This window comes from Oryza glaberrima, chromosome 1, assembly GCF_000147395.1.
Source record: "Oryza glaberrima chromosome 1, OglaRS2, whole genome shotgun sequence".
NCBI lineage: Eukaryota > Viridiplantae > Streptophyta > Magnoliopsida > Poales > Poaceae > Oryza > Oryza glaberrima.
The window spans coordinates 1,461,463-1,478,606 of NC_068326.1; the positions used below are offsets into that span (position 1 = coordinate 1,461,463).

At 46.8% G+C, this 17,144-nt stretch overlaps 3 protein-coding genes across 4 annotated transcripts; 2 read left to right on the forward strand and 1 right to left on the reverse strand.

Annotated features, from left to right (window-relative positions):
• The first annotated feature begins 3,221 nt into the window (after window positions 1–3,221).
• On the forward strand, window positions 3,222–4,719 carry LOC127785161 (ethylene-responsive transcription factor ERF118-like). The gene has a single exon (XM_052312586.1). It carries the CDS (start codon window positions 3,368–3,370, stop codon window positions 4,382–4,384), a length of 1,017 nt encoding a protein of 338 aa, XP_052168546.1. The 5' UTR covers window positions 3,222–3,367; the 3' UTR covers window positions 4,385–4,719.
• Window positions 4,720–10,403: 5,684 nt separating this feature from the next.
• LOC127760572 (signal peptidase complex subunit 3) lies at window positions 10,404–13,595 on the forward strand. Its single transcript, XM_052284854.1, has 6 exons — window positions 10,404–10,593; window positions 11,182–11,229; window positions 12,014–12,076; window positions 12,547–12,600; window positions 13,137–13,223; window positions 13,311–13,595. Exons 1-6 carry the CDS (start codon window positions 10,468–10,470, stop codon window positions 13,437–13,439), a joined length of 507 nt encoding a protein of 168 aa, XP_052140814.1. The 5' UTR covers window positions 10,404–10,467; the 3' UTR covers window positions 13,440–13,595.
• Window positions 13,596–13,619: 24 nt separating this feature from the next.
• On the reverse strand, window positions 13,620–14,869 carry LOC127760573 (Bowman-Birk type wound-induced proteinase inhibitor WIP1-like). Of its 2 annotated transcripts, none has more exons than XM_052284855.1 (2): window positions 14,701–14,869; window positions 13,620–14,078 (listed from the first exon to the last, which is right to left on the reverse strand). In XM_052284855.1, the coding sequence occupies exons 1-2, from the start codon at window positions 14,783–14,785 to the stop codon at window positions 13,867–13,869; spliced, it is 297 nt and encodes a 98-aa protein (XP_052140815.1). In that variant the 5' UTR covers window positions 14,786–14,869; the 3' UTR covers window positions 13,620–13,866. The 2 variants fall into 2 exon arrangements, 1 of the variants encoding a protein (XP_052140815.1); XR_008015108.1 differs by having other exon boundaries at window positions 13,937–14,085; window positions 14,701–14,849.
• Between the last annotated feature and the right edge of the window lie 2,275 nt (window positions 14,870–17,144).

Here is a 17,144-nt window from a genome sequence, read left to right on the forward strand (position 1 = left end):
TCGCTTGGTCACCGCAGGGGATCTCCACTCCACGCACCGCACGACTCCACGACAAAGTTGGGAATCCATTTGGCTGCATAAAATATTTCGCACCTTCCTTCACAAAAATAAAATATTTCGTACTGTACCACCATATGAGAAAGCGAGAGTCCGTCCAAGTGGGTGGCGACTCGGCCGCGCGTCACGTGGCGCGCATGCCGCCCCGTACGTGCGACTCATCGGATCCGCTCGTGGTCGTGCCACGCCGACGCCGATGCTTTTCTTCGCCGCCGCAACAAAAACCGGCATGGTCTACTCTACTATACTGTCTACTACTACTCGACCATGCATACTGCTGCAGCTGATGATACTGTATATTATCCCGTCTGAAAAGAGAGAGAGGAAAATGAAAAACTAAAACGGCGCACGCAGCTCGCACGTGCTGGGCCATGAGGGAAGGCAGCTGCGTGCACAGGGCAAACAGCTTGCACGCCTCGAAAAGGGAGAAAAGAAAAGAGGAGAAGAAGAGAAAAAGGGACACTACCGGTACTAGCGAGAAAGAAAGAAAGAAAGATTAGTCAAATTGCGCACACCAACCGACAAGGGCTTCCATCTGGGACCCACCCACCCAACCGGACCGGCTCGCTTCACTCCCTGGGCCTCGTGAGTGAGCACCTTTGGGTCTGGGTCTGCGTGGCGGCCGCCTACGCGCACCACATCGAGTCCACACATGACACACCTCACGCGGGCGGGCGTGCCAGCTGCAAAGGCGAGCCGAGGCCCATCTCCTGCGACAAATGTCCACGTTGGTCTCGCCACGATGAGAAATTCCTTTTGCTTTTTCCTGCCGAACTAATTCCTTCCCGAATATTATCTCCCTCTTTATTTTTTTTCTCCTCCAACGTGTAAATATACTCGCTATATTCCAGGTATAGCATATTAGGGTTTAAATGTTTGTACAAGATTAGTGCTCGTGCTCCTATAAGGAGCGAATATTTTGTTCGAGTCACTGCATTTTGAGTAAAAATTTTTTTTCCATCTTATGCATATTGAGTAAAAAAAATACCTTTACATTTAATAATTTCCAAGGTTTCCTAATTACTCCCTCCATCTACTTTTGATAGTCATATTTCTAAATCTAAAAAAATTATTTTTGATAGGCATATTTTAATCCAACAACTTATTATCTTAATGTCTTTCTTGAATTTAATGCGTGACTCTTCATTCTTCCACACAAGATTGACTATATGGGCATCGAGAAATGTAAATATTAATAAATCGCTTGTTTACGATGAATGACTAGTAGTATATTTAGATGGATGATAAGTAGAATCACTTATTGTTGATCTATGTGCTAAAATGAAATATGACTATCAAAAGTAGATGTAGGAGGTACTACATAACAAGTGCAGAAGTTACTGTTAGTATACACTCTTTTTTTTTTACATTGGTAACCAACCTTAAATAATCAAAAGGAAGTTTTTTTTTTCGATTTTCAATATAGATCGAATGTACAAATCTTTGACTTTTTCTGCGAAGAATCCTGTTTACGGCGCATAATAAGATCGAAGAATCACGCCTAACTGCATGCCGATACAGTGCCGAGAACAGAATCAGATCTGCGGATTAACGGAAGACTTATTTTAGCTTCCGTCTTTTTATCTGGCCATATGAAACAGTCTCTCCTAAAAATAGAATCACTGTATAGTAAACAAATCTTGGGATTGTCAGCAAGTGCCAAGTCCACGTAGAGGAAAATCTTCCAAAATATATCGTGGGTCATCAGATGAGAGATTCTCGCACAAAACATGCTTACGTGTCAAACGAGGCACGCTACGAAAAAAGAGGAAGCTGACCAATCAACGGCCCCTCCGTGGCCACATGTTTTTGCCCGCTTTTCCAAAAAAAATTCCGTTCCGTTTTACGGTGCCCGTTTACCTTGGCCCTCAAGTTAGCTGGAAACACAAAATCCTTCCAATCTGTCGTGGGGCCTCTCACGATAATTTCAGCATTAAGTACTTTATTTATTCTAAAAATATCTATCGCCATTTCCATGTGTCAGAAATTAGTTCTGAGTTAAGGACGTCTTGATTGGGAGATTAGCCTTGGCCGCGTGGAATCTCAACCATAGAATCCCAATCCCCTTCTTTTCCGTTGCCCTATCACTAGATCTGGTCACTATGCAGAAGTGTAAGGGGCCCACATGTCATGCAGACGATGATGTACAGGCCAGGCGTGTAGGTGAAGCATTTATCATTTGCTAGCCGCCTCATCTCGCCCATTCGCTTCCCCGTCATAAAGCCCCCCCAAAACCCTCCCCACCTCTGCCATTTGGTGCTTATCCCCATGAGTGGTGGGGACACATCGCCCGGGCCCCACATGTCAGCTAAAACCCCCGCATGCTTCCGGACGGTAGCACCGGTACCGAGATTTTTACTCCGCGAGGTGACCGCTCTGTCACTGCGCGTGGGCCCGGACGTAGTAGTGGCCCACCCGTCACTGTGTTCGTAGCAGGCGACTGTGCAGAAATCTGGTGCGTGAAGCCGCAGAATATCATCCCGAGGCAGAGAGGCCACTCCCGCGTGACATGTGGGACCAGATGGTGGGGTGGGCCCACGCGTCAGTGTGATGGGGTGGGGGATAGGCGCGTGAGGGAGAGGAATGGGTGGAGGAGTGGGAGGGGATTAAATATCGGCGGAGGAGACGAGCCCAACCCCTTTTGCTCCTCTCGCCGTTTTGGGTCGGGGTTTTAGCGAGCGCGTGGGAGGCCGGAGGCGACGACGACGACCGCGCCGCCGTCGGAGAAGAAGGCCGCGGAAGCACCAGTACCAGCACCCGTATATGTCTTCTAGCCCCTTCTCCGATCTGGTGGTAGTCGTGCTCCTCGTCTGCGCCGTCGTCGCCGCAGCCGTCCTCCTCGCCCTCGTCTGCGCCCGCCGATCTATGCACCAGAGGCTCCACGGCTGGAACAAGTCCACGTCGATGCTCAGGTGCGTCCGGGTGCCCCTTCCCCACCGTGAAATTTTTCATCTTTGGCGAGGTTTACGCCGATCTGGAGTGGATTTGACCGGGTTTCGCGGCCGGTTCGTCCAGATCTGGAGGGTTCTTGGTGGGTTTTTGTGGGGTTTTTGATTGATGGGTTTGTTTCTCGTCTGTGATTTTGCAGGGACGGGTTCGGGGTCAAGTATTCCGGGTTCCTCCACATAAGGCCGTGTGGTTTCTGTCGAGGAGATTGACGGATTCGATCGATTCGTGTTCGTCTCCGTCAAATTTTTGCACAAGAGAAAAAAAAAAGTTTCCCCCTTTTAGAGTTTTTCCCCTTCAGTTTTGTCAGTTTTGGTGAGGAATTTTAGAGTTCTTTTCCGGCAAGAGTTAGAAGAAGAGAGAAATGGCCCCTTCCAAGCAGCAGCAGATGCTCCTCAAGAAGGTGATGGCGAAGAAGCCCAAGACGAAGAGGCTATCCGGGTTTGGCCTTAAACCCTCTGCTGCTTTCTCCAGGCCCCATGTGCCGTCGGCGGCGGCCTCCCTGCAGCCAAGCCGTCGCGTCCGCGTCGTGTTCGAGGACCCTGACGCGACGGACTCCGACTCTGACGACGACGAGGACGCCGGCGCCGCCTCAAAGAAGCGCTACTTTGAGCTCTTCATTGGCAAGCCAGCTTCGTCGACGAAGCAGGCCTCTCCGGCGTCCACCGTCGCTGCCTACGCCAACATCGGCAAGGTTGGGAGCACCTGCTACCGTGGTGTGCGCCTCCGGAAGTGGGGCAAGTGGGCGGCGGAGATCCGCAACCCCTTCACCGGCCATAGGGAGTGGCTTGGCACCTTTGACACTGCTGATGCGGCCTCCGCCGCCTACCAGTCTGCCTCCCGCAACTTCGCCGAAGAGAAGCGCCGCCGTGGTGTGGCCTCCTCTGCCTCACCTGCTAGTTCGGCGACCCCTACTCCGACTGCGTCCTCGTCGTCCTCGACTTCTGCCGCGCCATTCGCCCACCCTTCGCCGTCGTCTGTGCTCGAAGCCACCAAGCCAGCTCCAAAGCCAGAGTCGCCGCCGCTGCCGGAGCAAGCTGCAACTCCCCTCCTGGTGGAGGCTACCAACGAGACCGCCGAGCTGCCGGATGACCCAGAGTTCTACAAGGATATACTGCGCGGTCTACAGCTGCCGGACATTGACCCGATGGATTTCCGAGCTGGGCTGGATGCTCTGGATATCTCCGATGTGCCGGCTTACATGAATGGCGAACAAGACGTACTCTTCACTGAGGACATGCTGCTTGGAGACTTCGCTGAAGAAGATGACCTCGACCTAGACGACATCGGTGATGACTTCTGCGAGGATTTCCCAGAGATACCCAGCGGCTACGACTTCGGCCGTGGTGATATGTTCCGGCAGGTGGATTTCTGCGTGTGAATTAAGAGCTTGCTAAAGTTATTCATGTTGGTGTGATGGGCCTGTGAGTGTGGGTGCTTGGGAGGAGATTTCTTGGGTTTTTTCCCCGAGCAAAATCAATCTGCTCGTGCCCTTGAGATTTCAGTTCCGCCCATAAGAACTCCAACGCACATTTAGCATTCGGAGAGTAATTTTGTTAGGTTAAAAGTATGGTAAGTTATAGGTGGTATGTTATGTTTTTCTTTTTCTTTTCTCAATATTATCTGGTACCTAAGTTTGTCAAGAAAATCATAGTGGACAAGTCAAGTATTTGGGGCTGTCGTCTCTGTTATGGAAAGAAAAATAAGTTTTGATTACATTACATATCTTTTGCTCTCGAGATCTGGTCATGTCGTCGCATTGCAACTCGTCTCGTCTGTATGCATTTTACTCTGCTGGTTTAATGTTGAGATTGTGTAGTTAATGAGCTGTTACCCTGAGATTCCTGCACTGAGGATGTGCAGCTAATTTTATGAGTTTTGACTAATGAGGCTAGATATTTTACCTATGCTGTGATCGTGCAGCTGGTTGTTTTGGACGCTGGTGGGCAGATCGTGCGGTTTTTTTTTACAGGTGCTGGTATACAAGATGCAGCTAGATCCGATACGCATGCGTACAAGCTGCTAGACAAAGTCCGGGTTCAGTGTTAGCTGTGAGCAGTGATGCGTTTTGTTTATGTGGAGAGAGCTTGGTCGTTGCACGGTGGTGCGTACTAAAAGTATTTTCAGAGGTTGTGACCTGTTAGAGAGGGACTGAGCGAGTATACTAGTATTAGTACACTACTACGAGCGATTAGGAGTGCAGTAGTAGTGAGCTGAGCCGCCTGAGATTTTTATTGCGAGACTTGAGCATATTGGAGAATGGAGAGAGTATCAAGCAAGTTGGCCATGGGCATCGACCGAGTGAGTGAGAGAGTGCTCACTCCTTTCTTCGTTTATAGGTGCACTTTTGTGAAGGCGGCGTGGGGGAGAGTAGGCCGCGACAGGTGGTTCGCTCGCCCTGTGCCAAACAAAACTGAGCCCCACGTGACAAGGTACAGCAAATGCGTACCCAGCTCACGGCTGGGAGCAGTAGCATTTGGTGTGAGTCACGGAGGTGTGGGCGTGAGTCACCTCGCAGTCGCAGGCCAGCCGCTGCTTGTCTCGTTTTGGCGCGGCGCGCGGCGACGCGAGACGGCTGGCCGGCTGGGGCCATGGTTTTTCCCCCGCGGGGGCGTGTGGTGTTGTGTGGTGTGGCGCCGCGCGCGCGGGTGGTGATAAGGTTCCCGATGAGACCGCGGCTCACCAGGGCAAATCCCGCGCGTGGTCACGCCCCGCGCGCGTCCGCGCGTCCTATCCCCGGCCGCGAAACGGCGTCGTGTAGTCGTGTACGTAGACATGACGCGGCGCGGGATAACCCGACGGGGAGGCGATATACGGGCGATACCGATACGGATGGCGTGGCTATCCTATTCTAGGACCGGCCGCGCTGGTACGCCACGACGTCGACGCCTTTGGCATGGCACCCCGCGTTTTGTTCGCTTCCTCCCTCTCTCGCTCACATGCCGTCCATGCCGTTTCTGTTGTGATTTTCCCACAAGCTTAACCTTTTTCCGAAAGACCATTTCCCAGAGCTTAACTTGTTTTAATTTGCGAAAGGACTCGCACGCATCGGCACACTTGGGACGCGGGGTACGGCACAGCTGGAAGCCACGCTGCGAAGGTGGAGTGAGGTGAGTGAATGCGTTAGCTGGTAGGGGACGGGGACGTGGCTGGGTTGGGTCAGGTGGGTGGAGGATGAATCGCAGTCGGATGTCAGCTTGGCGTGGCCGTGCAAGGTCGAGATATCGCGCGCTTGTTGCTCCACGGTTGTTGACATGTGGCGCGGCGCCGATCGAATTGCCGGCTCGCGCACGGCTTTGTTGCCTTTGCTTTTTCCACCTTTTGCCGCGCACGTCATAGCGTGTGGCTGTGTTGTCTCGTTCGACGTCATGGCGGCTGCTGCTGCTCATCTCTTGCGCCCGGTGCACGCATCGAATCATTGCGCTAAGTTGGTTTAGGCTACCTGTGGCAGTACTAGGTTTGGCTAATAATCCACGTGTGTAGGTAGGTTAGTTACGGACTTACGGTGGTGCAAAAGTAAAACTGTTGGCAGTCACACTTGATATGATCGCTAACCATAGTCTTTTCGGAGAAAAATGGTTCAGATAGGTGGTTCGATTTCTGCCATAGACTACTCGTCAACAAAGTCCACGCAACAAGAAGAATGGCCACGAGCCAGGTGAAGGCAATAATGATGATTATTAAGACCGCACCTAATAGTACTAGGATTTTTGGCACCTAACAGCACTAGGATATTTGGAAAGGAACAGTCCTAACCCCAAAAGAATTGGAACCCCCAACTTCACTTCCATGTTGACATCTTCACTCCCTCCGGGAATACGAGTGACCGAGTGACGTGTCATTTTTCTTTCTGGAACGTTCTGTGCGGAATCCAGCAGACATCCAAGCTTAAGAACTTGGCGTGTTCCTACTTCGTCTTTACGGAGATACAGTGTATCCATGCGATTTTTGCCGAATCTTGTTACGAAGTACTAACAGTTTTCGTCTTCTCGTTTGTACGCTATCTGGCCGTCGAGTGACTCGCCACCACTCGACGATGTGTGTGGATCGAAACGGTCGTCTTTGCCGCATGCCGAAACAGTTGGTGGCGGCATGCGGCGCATCGCCTATCAAATCGCAATGTTGCGTGTTGGAAGAGGAGTTATTGCCGGCTCCATCGTCCGTATCGTTCGTTCGTTCGTTGAATCTTCCTTCAATCCCCCGGTGCGGCGCTGCTATTTGCCGATCGCGACGCGGGCGCCGCGCCGCACGGCCGAACTCGACGGAGACGACACGGTGGCGCGCTTGATGGCGCGTGCAGCTGCCACGCAGATTGCTCGCGCTTCACGTTAGCTCATCACAGGCATCGCACGATGGGCGCTTGTTAATGCGGCCTTGAATTGGCCCTAGCCCTGTTTGGTCTGCATCAGATCCGGATCTACACTAATCCTGCTCGAGTTTTGACAGGATCCATGCTTCGTGTTGCTGATCAGGTAGACAGTCCCCATCGCGAGCGACATCCCGAGTCAAATCGGTGATGGAACCAGGGGGAGAAAATTGCACAAAGTCGTGGCTTAGTCCAACTTCTTCCAATTATCCACTCTTTTCCTGGAACATATCGCTTGCGTCGATGGAAAAATATAATCCATTTGATTAGTCGGCCGAAACCTGTGATATAGGAGTATACTACTGCTACTATCCCTCTGGCTATTGCCGCTTACGGCGAAGACAAAACATCAAAATCGCAAACGTGTCCATATACTACTGCTGGTGACAAGTCCGTCCTCCTGCGAGAAGATCCAAAGCTGCCGGTAAAAGGAATCGCGGTACATCGCACAGTTGTAGTACTGCTCGTTGCTACAGCTCCAAGCAAGTTGAGACAAGATTCAGTTTTAATTTTTATTTTTTTTCTCCTTCAACGACAGCGTCTGACCGACCAGCTGCCGGTCGACATGGTGAGCTCCGCCCCCGATTTCTCAACGTTTTCCTGACGAGATTTGCCGTGTGGTACCGTGGTGCCCGCAAGCAGGGCCAGTGGTGTGGTCGCTGTCACGTGGTGTTGTGCGCGAGATGAGGTGAGTGTGAGGGCTCGAGGGAGACACAGAGCACCAGCCTCTGACCCTGCTGATGATCTGGGGTCAAAACGACTCCGGAGGCTGCAGCCAAGTTGGACGAACGAGGGAGTGTATTATTGGCGTATTTTACTGTCGTGGAATCAATCATTCGTGACCTGGTGTGGAGCACTCTCACTCGATCCCTTGGCTTGGCTATCACCTGGCTCATCTTTGCCGTTGATATTTTTGACCTGTGCAACTCATGGATTGTCAGTCGTAGTAGGTAGTAGCCGGTTGCTTTGCTTTCACTCTAGAGAGCTGAGCAGTGCGTGGATCACTGTACTGAATCGCTTTTAGTAGAAAGATCCAAGCACTAATGCTGTCACTAAAGTGTTGTTTACAATTTCCTGCGGCTTCGAGAGATGTCAAGCCAGCTCGCTACTTTGGTAGTATCGCTTGGAGCAATGTTCCTCTTTCTGTCACTCTAATCAAACTCCACTGTTGCGAATATCTTCTTGTACGGAGCCTGTTGAGGATATGCAGAAAATTGAATGTTTCATCATAAATAGCATTCACTCCGTTCTAACTTTTTTTTTCCTCTCACGTTTGTTTCCAAACAAATTCATTTTTACCAATTATTGTATCGAGTTTGTGAAAGTACAGTATCAGAAATAGATAAATTAATGGATAATTGTATCGGGATTTAACTAAAGCGTGACATTATGGTCCTTTCGATTTTATATCGATATGTGGGGGTGAGTGGAATATAACTTCTTTCAGGATGAAGGCATTACTAGTAATGAAATGGAGTTCAGTTTATTTTAATATTGAGGAAAAATAATCATATGTACTAAAGTGAAAATCTCAAAAAGAGAAAAGGGGTCAACCTCAATGTTTTTTTCCCCGAACATGTTGAACTATTTTTGAGTAAATTATACCGTTGGCGGAGCTACAAGGTAGGTGTAGCCTGTTACATGAACATGTAAAAACCTCAGACCAATACACCAAAATGGCAAACCGCATCAATTCTTGCTGAGTCGAGTACATTGAGTAGGATATCACGTAGTCGTAGGCACACACATGAGGAGGATGTTATGCAGATATGTATGTGATCAGTCCACTAGAGACTAAGGTACACTTGATTATTTAGGTTGTGTTTTTAAGTCAATGTTCCTAATTTCACTTGTCTTGTTTTTCATGTGTATGTTTTCCAAACCGTTAAATGAATTTTTTTTTGAAAATTATTATAGGAATATTGCTTTAAAAAGTTATATCAATCTATTTTAAGCTTTTAGATTATACTTAATTAACCACACACTAATGTGTGCTTCGTTTTGTGTGTCAGAGAGGATGGGTTATTGTTATAAAAGTATGCCGATATAACGGAATAACAATTAATCTTTTTGATCGCTTTAGTCATTGATCACTCAAGACACGCTAGATGACGACATAAGAACACATGATATTTGTTAAATAGATTCAGCCTAAGCCTACATGCATCTCAGGGCTCTAATTATGGGCAACACCAAGACACTACTAGTCTATGGCCTCACCGCCATAGTCTCCCTACGTGTATGTAAACATTATAGTCGCTATCTTTATATTGTGGTGCCCCCCTCTCTTTAAGAGAATGCCGGGTTATAAAGTCTGACTTTAACTTCACCCCTACCAAATATTACAACTCCAAGTCCAACTTTAACCAAATAGTACTGGTATATTCGACATTTATTCTAACAGTTCTCGACCCCTTCTCCCAAACACAACTAGAGTGACTTTCATCCCACCTTAAATGAAGCTTACTCGCATTATATGATACTCATAAACCGAAAATAGAATCTCCCTGTATTAATCACATTAGGAAATCACCCTCATCTTATTGCCATATTATGCGCTAGTCGAAATGAGGACGCTCTTTGCAGCCGCCATGGAGAGGGGAGGAGAGAGGAAGAGAGATGGTGAGGGGAGGGGAAGAAGTGGCTGACATGTGGGACCCACGTGGGTCCCACGCTGATCAGCGGCCACATCGGATAAAACCGGGATCAAAACTGTCGAGGGACCTATTGTGACCGGTTTTGTGTAAGTGAGGGACCCCGCATATCTGGTTTTGCGGTTGGAGGATGATTTTGTATCCCGATAACAAGTTGAGGGACCTTCGGTGTACTTTTTCCTAATAAGTACAATATTGCTGTATAGGCCCATACTGGCCTGGCCGGAGAACACAGCAGTATTTAGCCCAAAATGAAGATGCAAACATAGACACAATTTCACCATTTCTAATCGGACGGCGCGCAAGTTCGTGCACTCGTGGCAGTTGCAAGATCGCCGTCCGTTGATTCACATATAGAAAAGGCGAGGAAAAAACTCGAGAGGAAAAAGAAAAAGAAAGAGCCCGAAAAGAAAAAAAAAAGGAAAAAAGAAAAAACTGGGACCGATGCAGTCTTGGGTGCAGCGGCTGTTGACGACGGCGACGACGGCGGCGCTCCTCCTCCTCGCCGCCTGCTGCGCCGCCTCCGCGCTCGACGCCTTCCACGTCCCCTCCGTCCAGGCGCAAGCCCATGTACGAATCCGTCTATCCTTCTTCTTATTGCTCTCCCTTAGCACCCTCACGCCTGGAGTTATCCGCGACTTGGAACCCTCGAAATTGGGGATCCTCTCTGCATTGCGCAGCATGTTGATATGGCTGAGGTAGTGCTGAAATGTTTAGGTATTTGTTCTAGCCGGTTATCGTAGTCTATCTAGCAACGCGAAATTGTACAGTTTTCACTGGAAAGATCTTTATAGGGTTAGGGTTTAGGGTTCTGTGATGTCTGGGAGGTCATTGGTTTGGCAAGGTGGTATTTTGGGGGTTATAGGATCTTTGATGATTTTTGTTTACAAATGGAAATGCTATTTCTGGTAGGTTGTTGTCATTTTCGGCTAGATCATGTACATACAGACTGTTGACACCGATTTGTCTGGCTGAAATGTAGAATTTTGGAAGGTTGGGTGCCAAATTCTGATTCTTTCAACAATGGTAAAATTGTGAATCTATCAGAGTATCAGTTAGCTCTGCAAGCAGTGCTCAGTTATCATCTATTCATCGCTTTGCTGGTCTTGTTGCCTATTGATATTAGCATTAATGTGCTTATGTAATTTTTCCTTGTAGGTTACAAAGATAAACCGATTCCACAAGCAGCTCAATGGCAACGACAAGGTCTGTGCCTTAAGGCCCTTAACCCTTCATGCGCGCGTGTGTACTGCCGGAGGCCTAAACGTATTTGGTTTCATTATGCGATAACTTCAAATTATCCAAATCACAGTTTCAGAGTAGTCTCCTCTAAATAGAGCAAGATTTCAATATGTACTAGTTTGTTATAATCTTCTCCTCTGTATAATTATGTTATACTACGTTTTTTTACCTTTTGTCACCAAGTAGTCTGGGTTCTTCCATTGTGTATTTTCACCTTTTCAGTTTAGGTTCAATACATTTCATTATGTGCTACGAAGAGTTTGCTTGGTCCGAAGTTCCCATGTTGTGAATTAACAGTCAAAGGCTTGCCTTCGCTTTCTTTTAATGCAAATCTGCTTTGATCTCTGTAATCAAGAAATACATTTTAGTAAAAAGCCTTTCTTCTGCAAAGGCTTCAAATGTTACTATCTTATGCTGAATACAAAATAGAGTACACATGTTCCAACTTCCAACCACCTGCAGAACAAAATCTGTCAACTTCCAATAGCATGATATTCATAAATATACAACAATGATTTTCCAAAGTAATATTATCTCACTTTCATATCTAGAACAGAGTCTTGTAATTCCGCTTCTGATATAATATGCTTCTCTCCACAACTACTAATATGCACATCTGTTTGAATAACTTGATGATTTGCTGTTGCAATATTTCTTTTTTGAAATTCTGCGAATATATCGATCTCATAAATATACCGTGTTACTCCCTTTGCAACTACAATGAAAACTTTGTAAATTTGTGTGACAGGTGACACTGACCTTCAATGTGTCCGCAAATTTGGAGTCATTATTCACTTGGAGCACAAAACAGGTGATATTTTGATTTCACTAGAATATGCAGCGCTCATGTTTTAAACGTGGTATATCAGAAAAATGCGCTCACGTTTATCCCTGCCAGCCGGCAAAATATATTAGATGAACATCGCAAGTAATATGCTGTGGTAGGGATTGAGCATTTTACATAATTTGTTACTGAGAAACTGGACTGCTGTCCTCAGTTTAGAGGCATTACAAAACTTTAGCAATGAGCACCGTATCACTATTTGATGCTTTAATGTTGTCATGGTTCATTATTGCTTACCCTGTGAAATCAGTAATAAAAATATGGTCAGGGACGATCCACTGAATGTTATTGACTTGCTAGCTAATGCTACAAACATTTCAATTTGGCAGTCCATACTTCAGTTGTAGGATTTCCCAATTTTTATCACATGATTTTGTAAAGTTTTGGTTTACTTCAATGTTTTCATAGCCAGTTACTAAGTTGTTCCTTTGATACAGGTGTTCATTTTTCTGACTGCTGAGTATGAGAACTCGAAGAATTCGCTTAACCAGGTAACTTGTTCACATTTTACCATGGCCAGCAGATTTTTCCTGCCAGTATCTATTAAGAACAAGTAGCTGGTCTTCAATCAATGATTACATGAAATCTGTAATCGTGCATGGCATGTTTAGACCACTGTACATACCCCTTTCTTTTTAGCTTTTTCACTGGATTATTTGCTCCATGCTTCTACAAATACGATTGCTTATCTAAGCTATCTGTTAAGGATATTTCTCAAAATATTTAATTTATCCCTATAATCAAGTAAATAATCTGCGGCAATAATTCAGTGAACAATTTGTTTTGAACGCTACCTTATAGAAACTGGCTCAAATCTGTAGTAATGTTCTGGTACATGTATTCATTGTGCTGGTATAGTGCAGTATTTTTCTTTAACTAGCAAGTAGACTTTTGATTAAGTTGTTCCAGCAAGTTGCTCATTGCTTTGATACTATGTAGTCGGATATACAATTAAGCTGGTCAATTTATATTCTAGTGGTTGTGGTCGATCAATCCATGCTCATGTTGAAATTGTGCTATTTGACAGGTTTCATTGTGGGACCACATCATACCCGACAAAGACAAAGCAAATTTGCAAGTGGAGGTGAAGAGCAAGTATCCTCTGATTGACCAGGTAAAGCGTCAATATTGCTTCAAAATGAGTGTTAGTTTGCATGCATTCTTGGAATTTCTCTTGACTAGAATCATCTGCTCTCATCAGGGAAGCAGTTTGCGCGGGAAGAAAGTTCAGCTTGTTCTACACTGGCATGTCATGCCCAAGGCCGGTGTAATGATCCGGGATCGAATGGCTCTCTCAGAGTTCAACCTGCCAGACTCCTATACGTCTTGAGCAGCTCTGCTCAATCTGATCAGTTCTGTAGTAGACTCACACATGTAGATCTGGGAACAATCCTCTAATGAACATGACGATAAAGCATTGTGCATCCTATGCAAAATGCTCTTTCCAATTTGGCATCTGCCATACGTTAGGATAATTGATGGAAAACCGAAGCAGCATATGAAAAGCACAGAAACAACAGCTGCGTTTATTCTTGCCCCAGCTCGATTGAGCACATAGAGATGCATTACACGTGCTGGCAGAGTGACTGTCAGTGAAGTACTGACATCAACCAGCTACATCTTCACTTACTGCGTACATATATCTAAGAAACAACGGCTTATTTGTTGGCATGTAACTTGGGACGGCATGCGTATGCACGAACTCAAGCACCATGGCCATGCTCTCACAGCACATTGGAGTTTGGATTGAGAGGATTTCAGTGCTTGCAGGGAGGGCCGCACATGCCGAGGAAGGTGTCGGTGCACTTGAACTTCTTCACAGGGTGAGTCTTGACGACGGCGCAGCTCTTGCAGACGGGGTCGCACTTCTTGACGACGTCCTCGCAGGTGTAGAGCCCCGAGAAGGAGAAGTTGCAGCTGCTGCAGCACTTGAGCTTGCCACCGTTGGTCTCAGTGTTGCCCTTGCTCTCTCACAGCTGCAACCAATTATGCGTGCAGCCATTCAGTGATTAATCAGGCAGTTTTCTTTACATTCATTTGGATAGTTAAAACGGTGAAAGTAAGTTAGTAGAAACTCGGGTTGAATTGTTGGGTTCTTTCCGGCTCTGAGCCTATCCATTTATGGGCATGGATGTTGAATGATGCTTGTGTATACAGGCTGTCAGGTTGGCATGATGGAGCCCAGCCAATACATGCTTTGGATGTTTTTGTGCACGTCGAGCAAGTGGAGTGCCAGTGACAGTGATCCAGTGAATGAGAGTGGCCGACCCCAAGATGGCAAGATCTACCAGCCTATCCTCTCGACGGCGACCTTATAGTTTCATTCATTCTGTATGCCTTAGAAAAATCTCTAAAGTATACGATGCATAATCATTAATCACCGCAATTCCGAATCCTGATAGCAACAACATACTACGGGAATGGAAACGCACACTCTATGGTTGTTCTTTCTAAAACTGTAAAGTAGTTGACTGGCTTTGTTGGATAAAGTTATTAGAAATCTCGTGAGAGTGTAAATCCAGTTTACAGAGCAAGTTAACTAGCATTTGGCCGGGCCAAAACTTAATTTGACAATTAAGAAACACACGTACCATTCTCCTTAGCCACAGCTGCAAAAATCCCCATGACCAGGACGGCCTGGAGAACCAGGATCACCATGAGCGTGCTGCTCTTCATGGTCACCTGTAAATTGTTATCGTGCTATAGCTATGCACAAAGCTCTGCCCTTGCTCGGTCTACTCGCGGAGTGCTTTGAGCGGTTGTGGTTGCTGCTGGCTAAGCGCATCTGACCAGCTCTATTTATAGGTGTCCAGATCGGTTTTTTTTCCCCTTGGAAATTAACTTCGTCAGGTGCGTCTTTTTTTGACCCTGGTCTGCGATCTGGAATGCACATGTCGGTTTGGTGTTTCTCCCAAGCTTACTTTGTGTAGCTATTAGGAGACATTAGTGCTTAATTAACCTCACTTAATTAAGTTAGCAAATGCAAAACCTATATCTCCTTACAATAACCCAATGTCACTTCTCAGCATCAGTAACATGGAGAGAAGCATCATTCCACAGCATAATCTGATGGTACAACTGCACACCGCACAGTACAGTCGAGTGATCTACCTCGGGTAATTAAGCAACTACTCGTACATATCACGTGGACGATGCTCGCCATTTGCATCAACTTGCAAACCTGACGGTGACCGCTCACAATTACAGGAATGGATTCGATCTATTCCCCAAGAAGATGTCCTAGCCTCGACAAACAAATCACACCCGTCGTCCTATAAAATTGAGGACTGCTACCCCATTGGATTCCGCGGAAATAGTATACTCACGGGATAATTAAAAACGGAAACGACAACGTAAAAAAGCACCCTCGCAGAACACGTGATTTGTCTCGATACTTAACCACCGCCTGCTCGGTATCGTCGCTGGAGCAACGGCTACCTTACCTCGCTAGCGTCATCGCCGAAGCAGCTGCTACCTCACTGCCAAATCCTCCTCGGTATCGCGCGTTCGCGCGATACCTCGCCGGCGTCGTCGCCCCTGAGCACCCAGAGTAGCAGCTACCCTCATGCGTGATACCTCGCCGGCATCATGCGTGATACCTCGCCGGCATCGTAGCCCCTGAGCACCTAGAGTAGCAGCTACCTCATCGCTAAATCCTCCTGGTACCTTGGGTAAGGTACCGAGGTGGTACCTATTACACTGGTATCGGCTAGTACCTGGTACCCCTGTATCGACTGATACCTGGTACCCTGGGTATCGAGCTGGTACCTAGGTATCAGGCCTTGTTACCTAGGTATCAGGCCTTGGTACCTGGGTATCAGCGTGATACCTCAAGATAGAGGAGGAGGATGAGGAGTCGCGGGTCGGGGAGGTCGAGCAGCGGGGCGGCGGCGGAGGAGGAGTGTTAACAGTGAAATTTGGTAATCGGCAAAGACGCCATCGGCTTAGAATCATTATCGGCTGCAGTATCTCGGAATCAGCCGATGGGAGTTATCAAGTCGCCAATAGTCGGATTCCTGCTATATTCGGTTAAGGAAATTGATCTACGAAAGGAAGCTTATCCAGAAGAGACCGAGTTCAAAGAGAATGCGGCATGGCAAGTTATCTATTAATTAGGAATAGTTTGTTAGTTTCCTTTTATCTTTAGGAAAGTGTGTTTAGTGTCCGATAAGGACTTTATATTTTCCTTTTATCTTTAGGTTAGTTTCTTTCTTGTTCGACAAGGACTTGTATCAACCCATGGGTATAAATATGTACACCCGGGGTCTATGTAATCAATCTCTACGATCAATACAATTTGGCGCATCGCCACCCTTTTTACTTCTACTTTTGTTTTTTACGTTCCGGCGGAACTTGGCACCCGACGCGGGGCTGCATCGTCTTCGATCTCCGGCGAAGGGATAAGTCCAATGTTCCGTTGGCCCAGGCAATTGTCTCATCTACATCGGCGTCGTTCAAGGCTGCATCAGTACATTCGACCTCTTGGATTGCTCTGGTTTGGATGATATATTTGCCTACTTATTTATTATATGTCTATGTTAATCTAGTCTTAGCATATCAATTTAGCTCTATCGGCTGCTTCTCGTTTTAGGGTTTCTGCCGGTATCGGCTAAATCGCGTTGCTAGATTAGATTAGCTTAGATATCTACCACCCCGAAAACTCAGTCAACGGCTTGATTGTCTAGATATTATGTTTCTTTTCATACTTAGTGCTGCATCAGTTAAGTTTGATCTACTAAGTCGTGCTTAGAACCATAATCTCTAGCCTGCTTTTTGACTGCCAATAAGGGTTTCATCGGGGTTTCAGCCGGTGAGTTATCTGAACGTTGCATCAGCTCATAAGGATTGCATATACATATAAGTTGGATTTAGCCGATGACGACAAAGATTTCACTGTTTAATCTAATCTTGTGGATTTCATGACATCGGATCTCCAGCCGATGTATGCTTTAACCTTCGGATCAGTGCTTATTATATTTTGTTTGTAGCCGATTGGTTTCTACTGGATTATATTGTTATTTTATTACATCATCAT

Bases quoted from the DNA above. Each gene is read 5' to 3' on its own strand.
- LOC127760573 (XM_052284855.1), bottom strand. From the start codon at position 14,785: ATGAAGAGCAGCACGCTCATGGTGATCCTGGTTCTCCAGGCCGTCCTG. The intron at 14,079-14,700 runs GTACGTGTGTTT...TGCAGCTGTGAG, and splicing joins AGCTGTGGCTAAGGAGAATG to AGAGCAAGGGCAACACTGAG.
- LOC127760572 (XM_052284854.1), top strand. From the start codon at position 10,468: ATGCAGTCTTGGGTGCAGCGGCTGTTGACGACGGCGACGACGGCGGCG. The intron at 11,230-12,013 runs GTCTGTGCCTTA...TTTGTGTGACAG, and splicing joins AGCTCAATGGCAACGACAAG to GTGACACTGACCTTCAATGT. The intron at 13,224-13,310 runs GTAAAGCGTCAA...TGCTCTCATCAG, and splicing joins AGTATCCTCTGATTGACCAG to GGAAGCAGTTTGCGCGGGAA.
- LOC127785161 (XM_052312586.1), top strand. From the start codon at position 3,368: ATGGCCCCTTCCAAGCAGCAGCAGATGCTCCTCAAGAAGGTGATGGCG.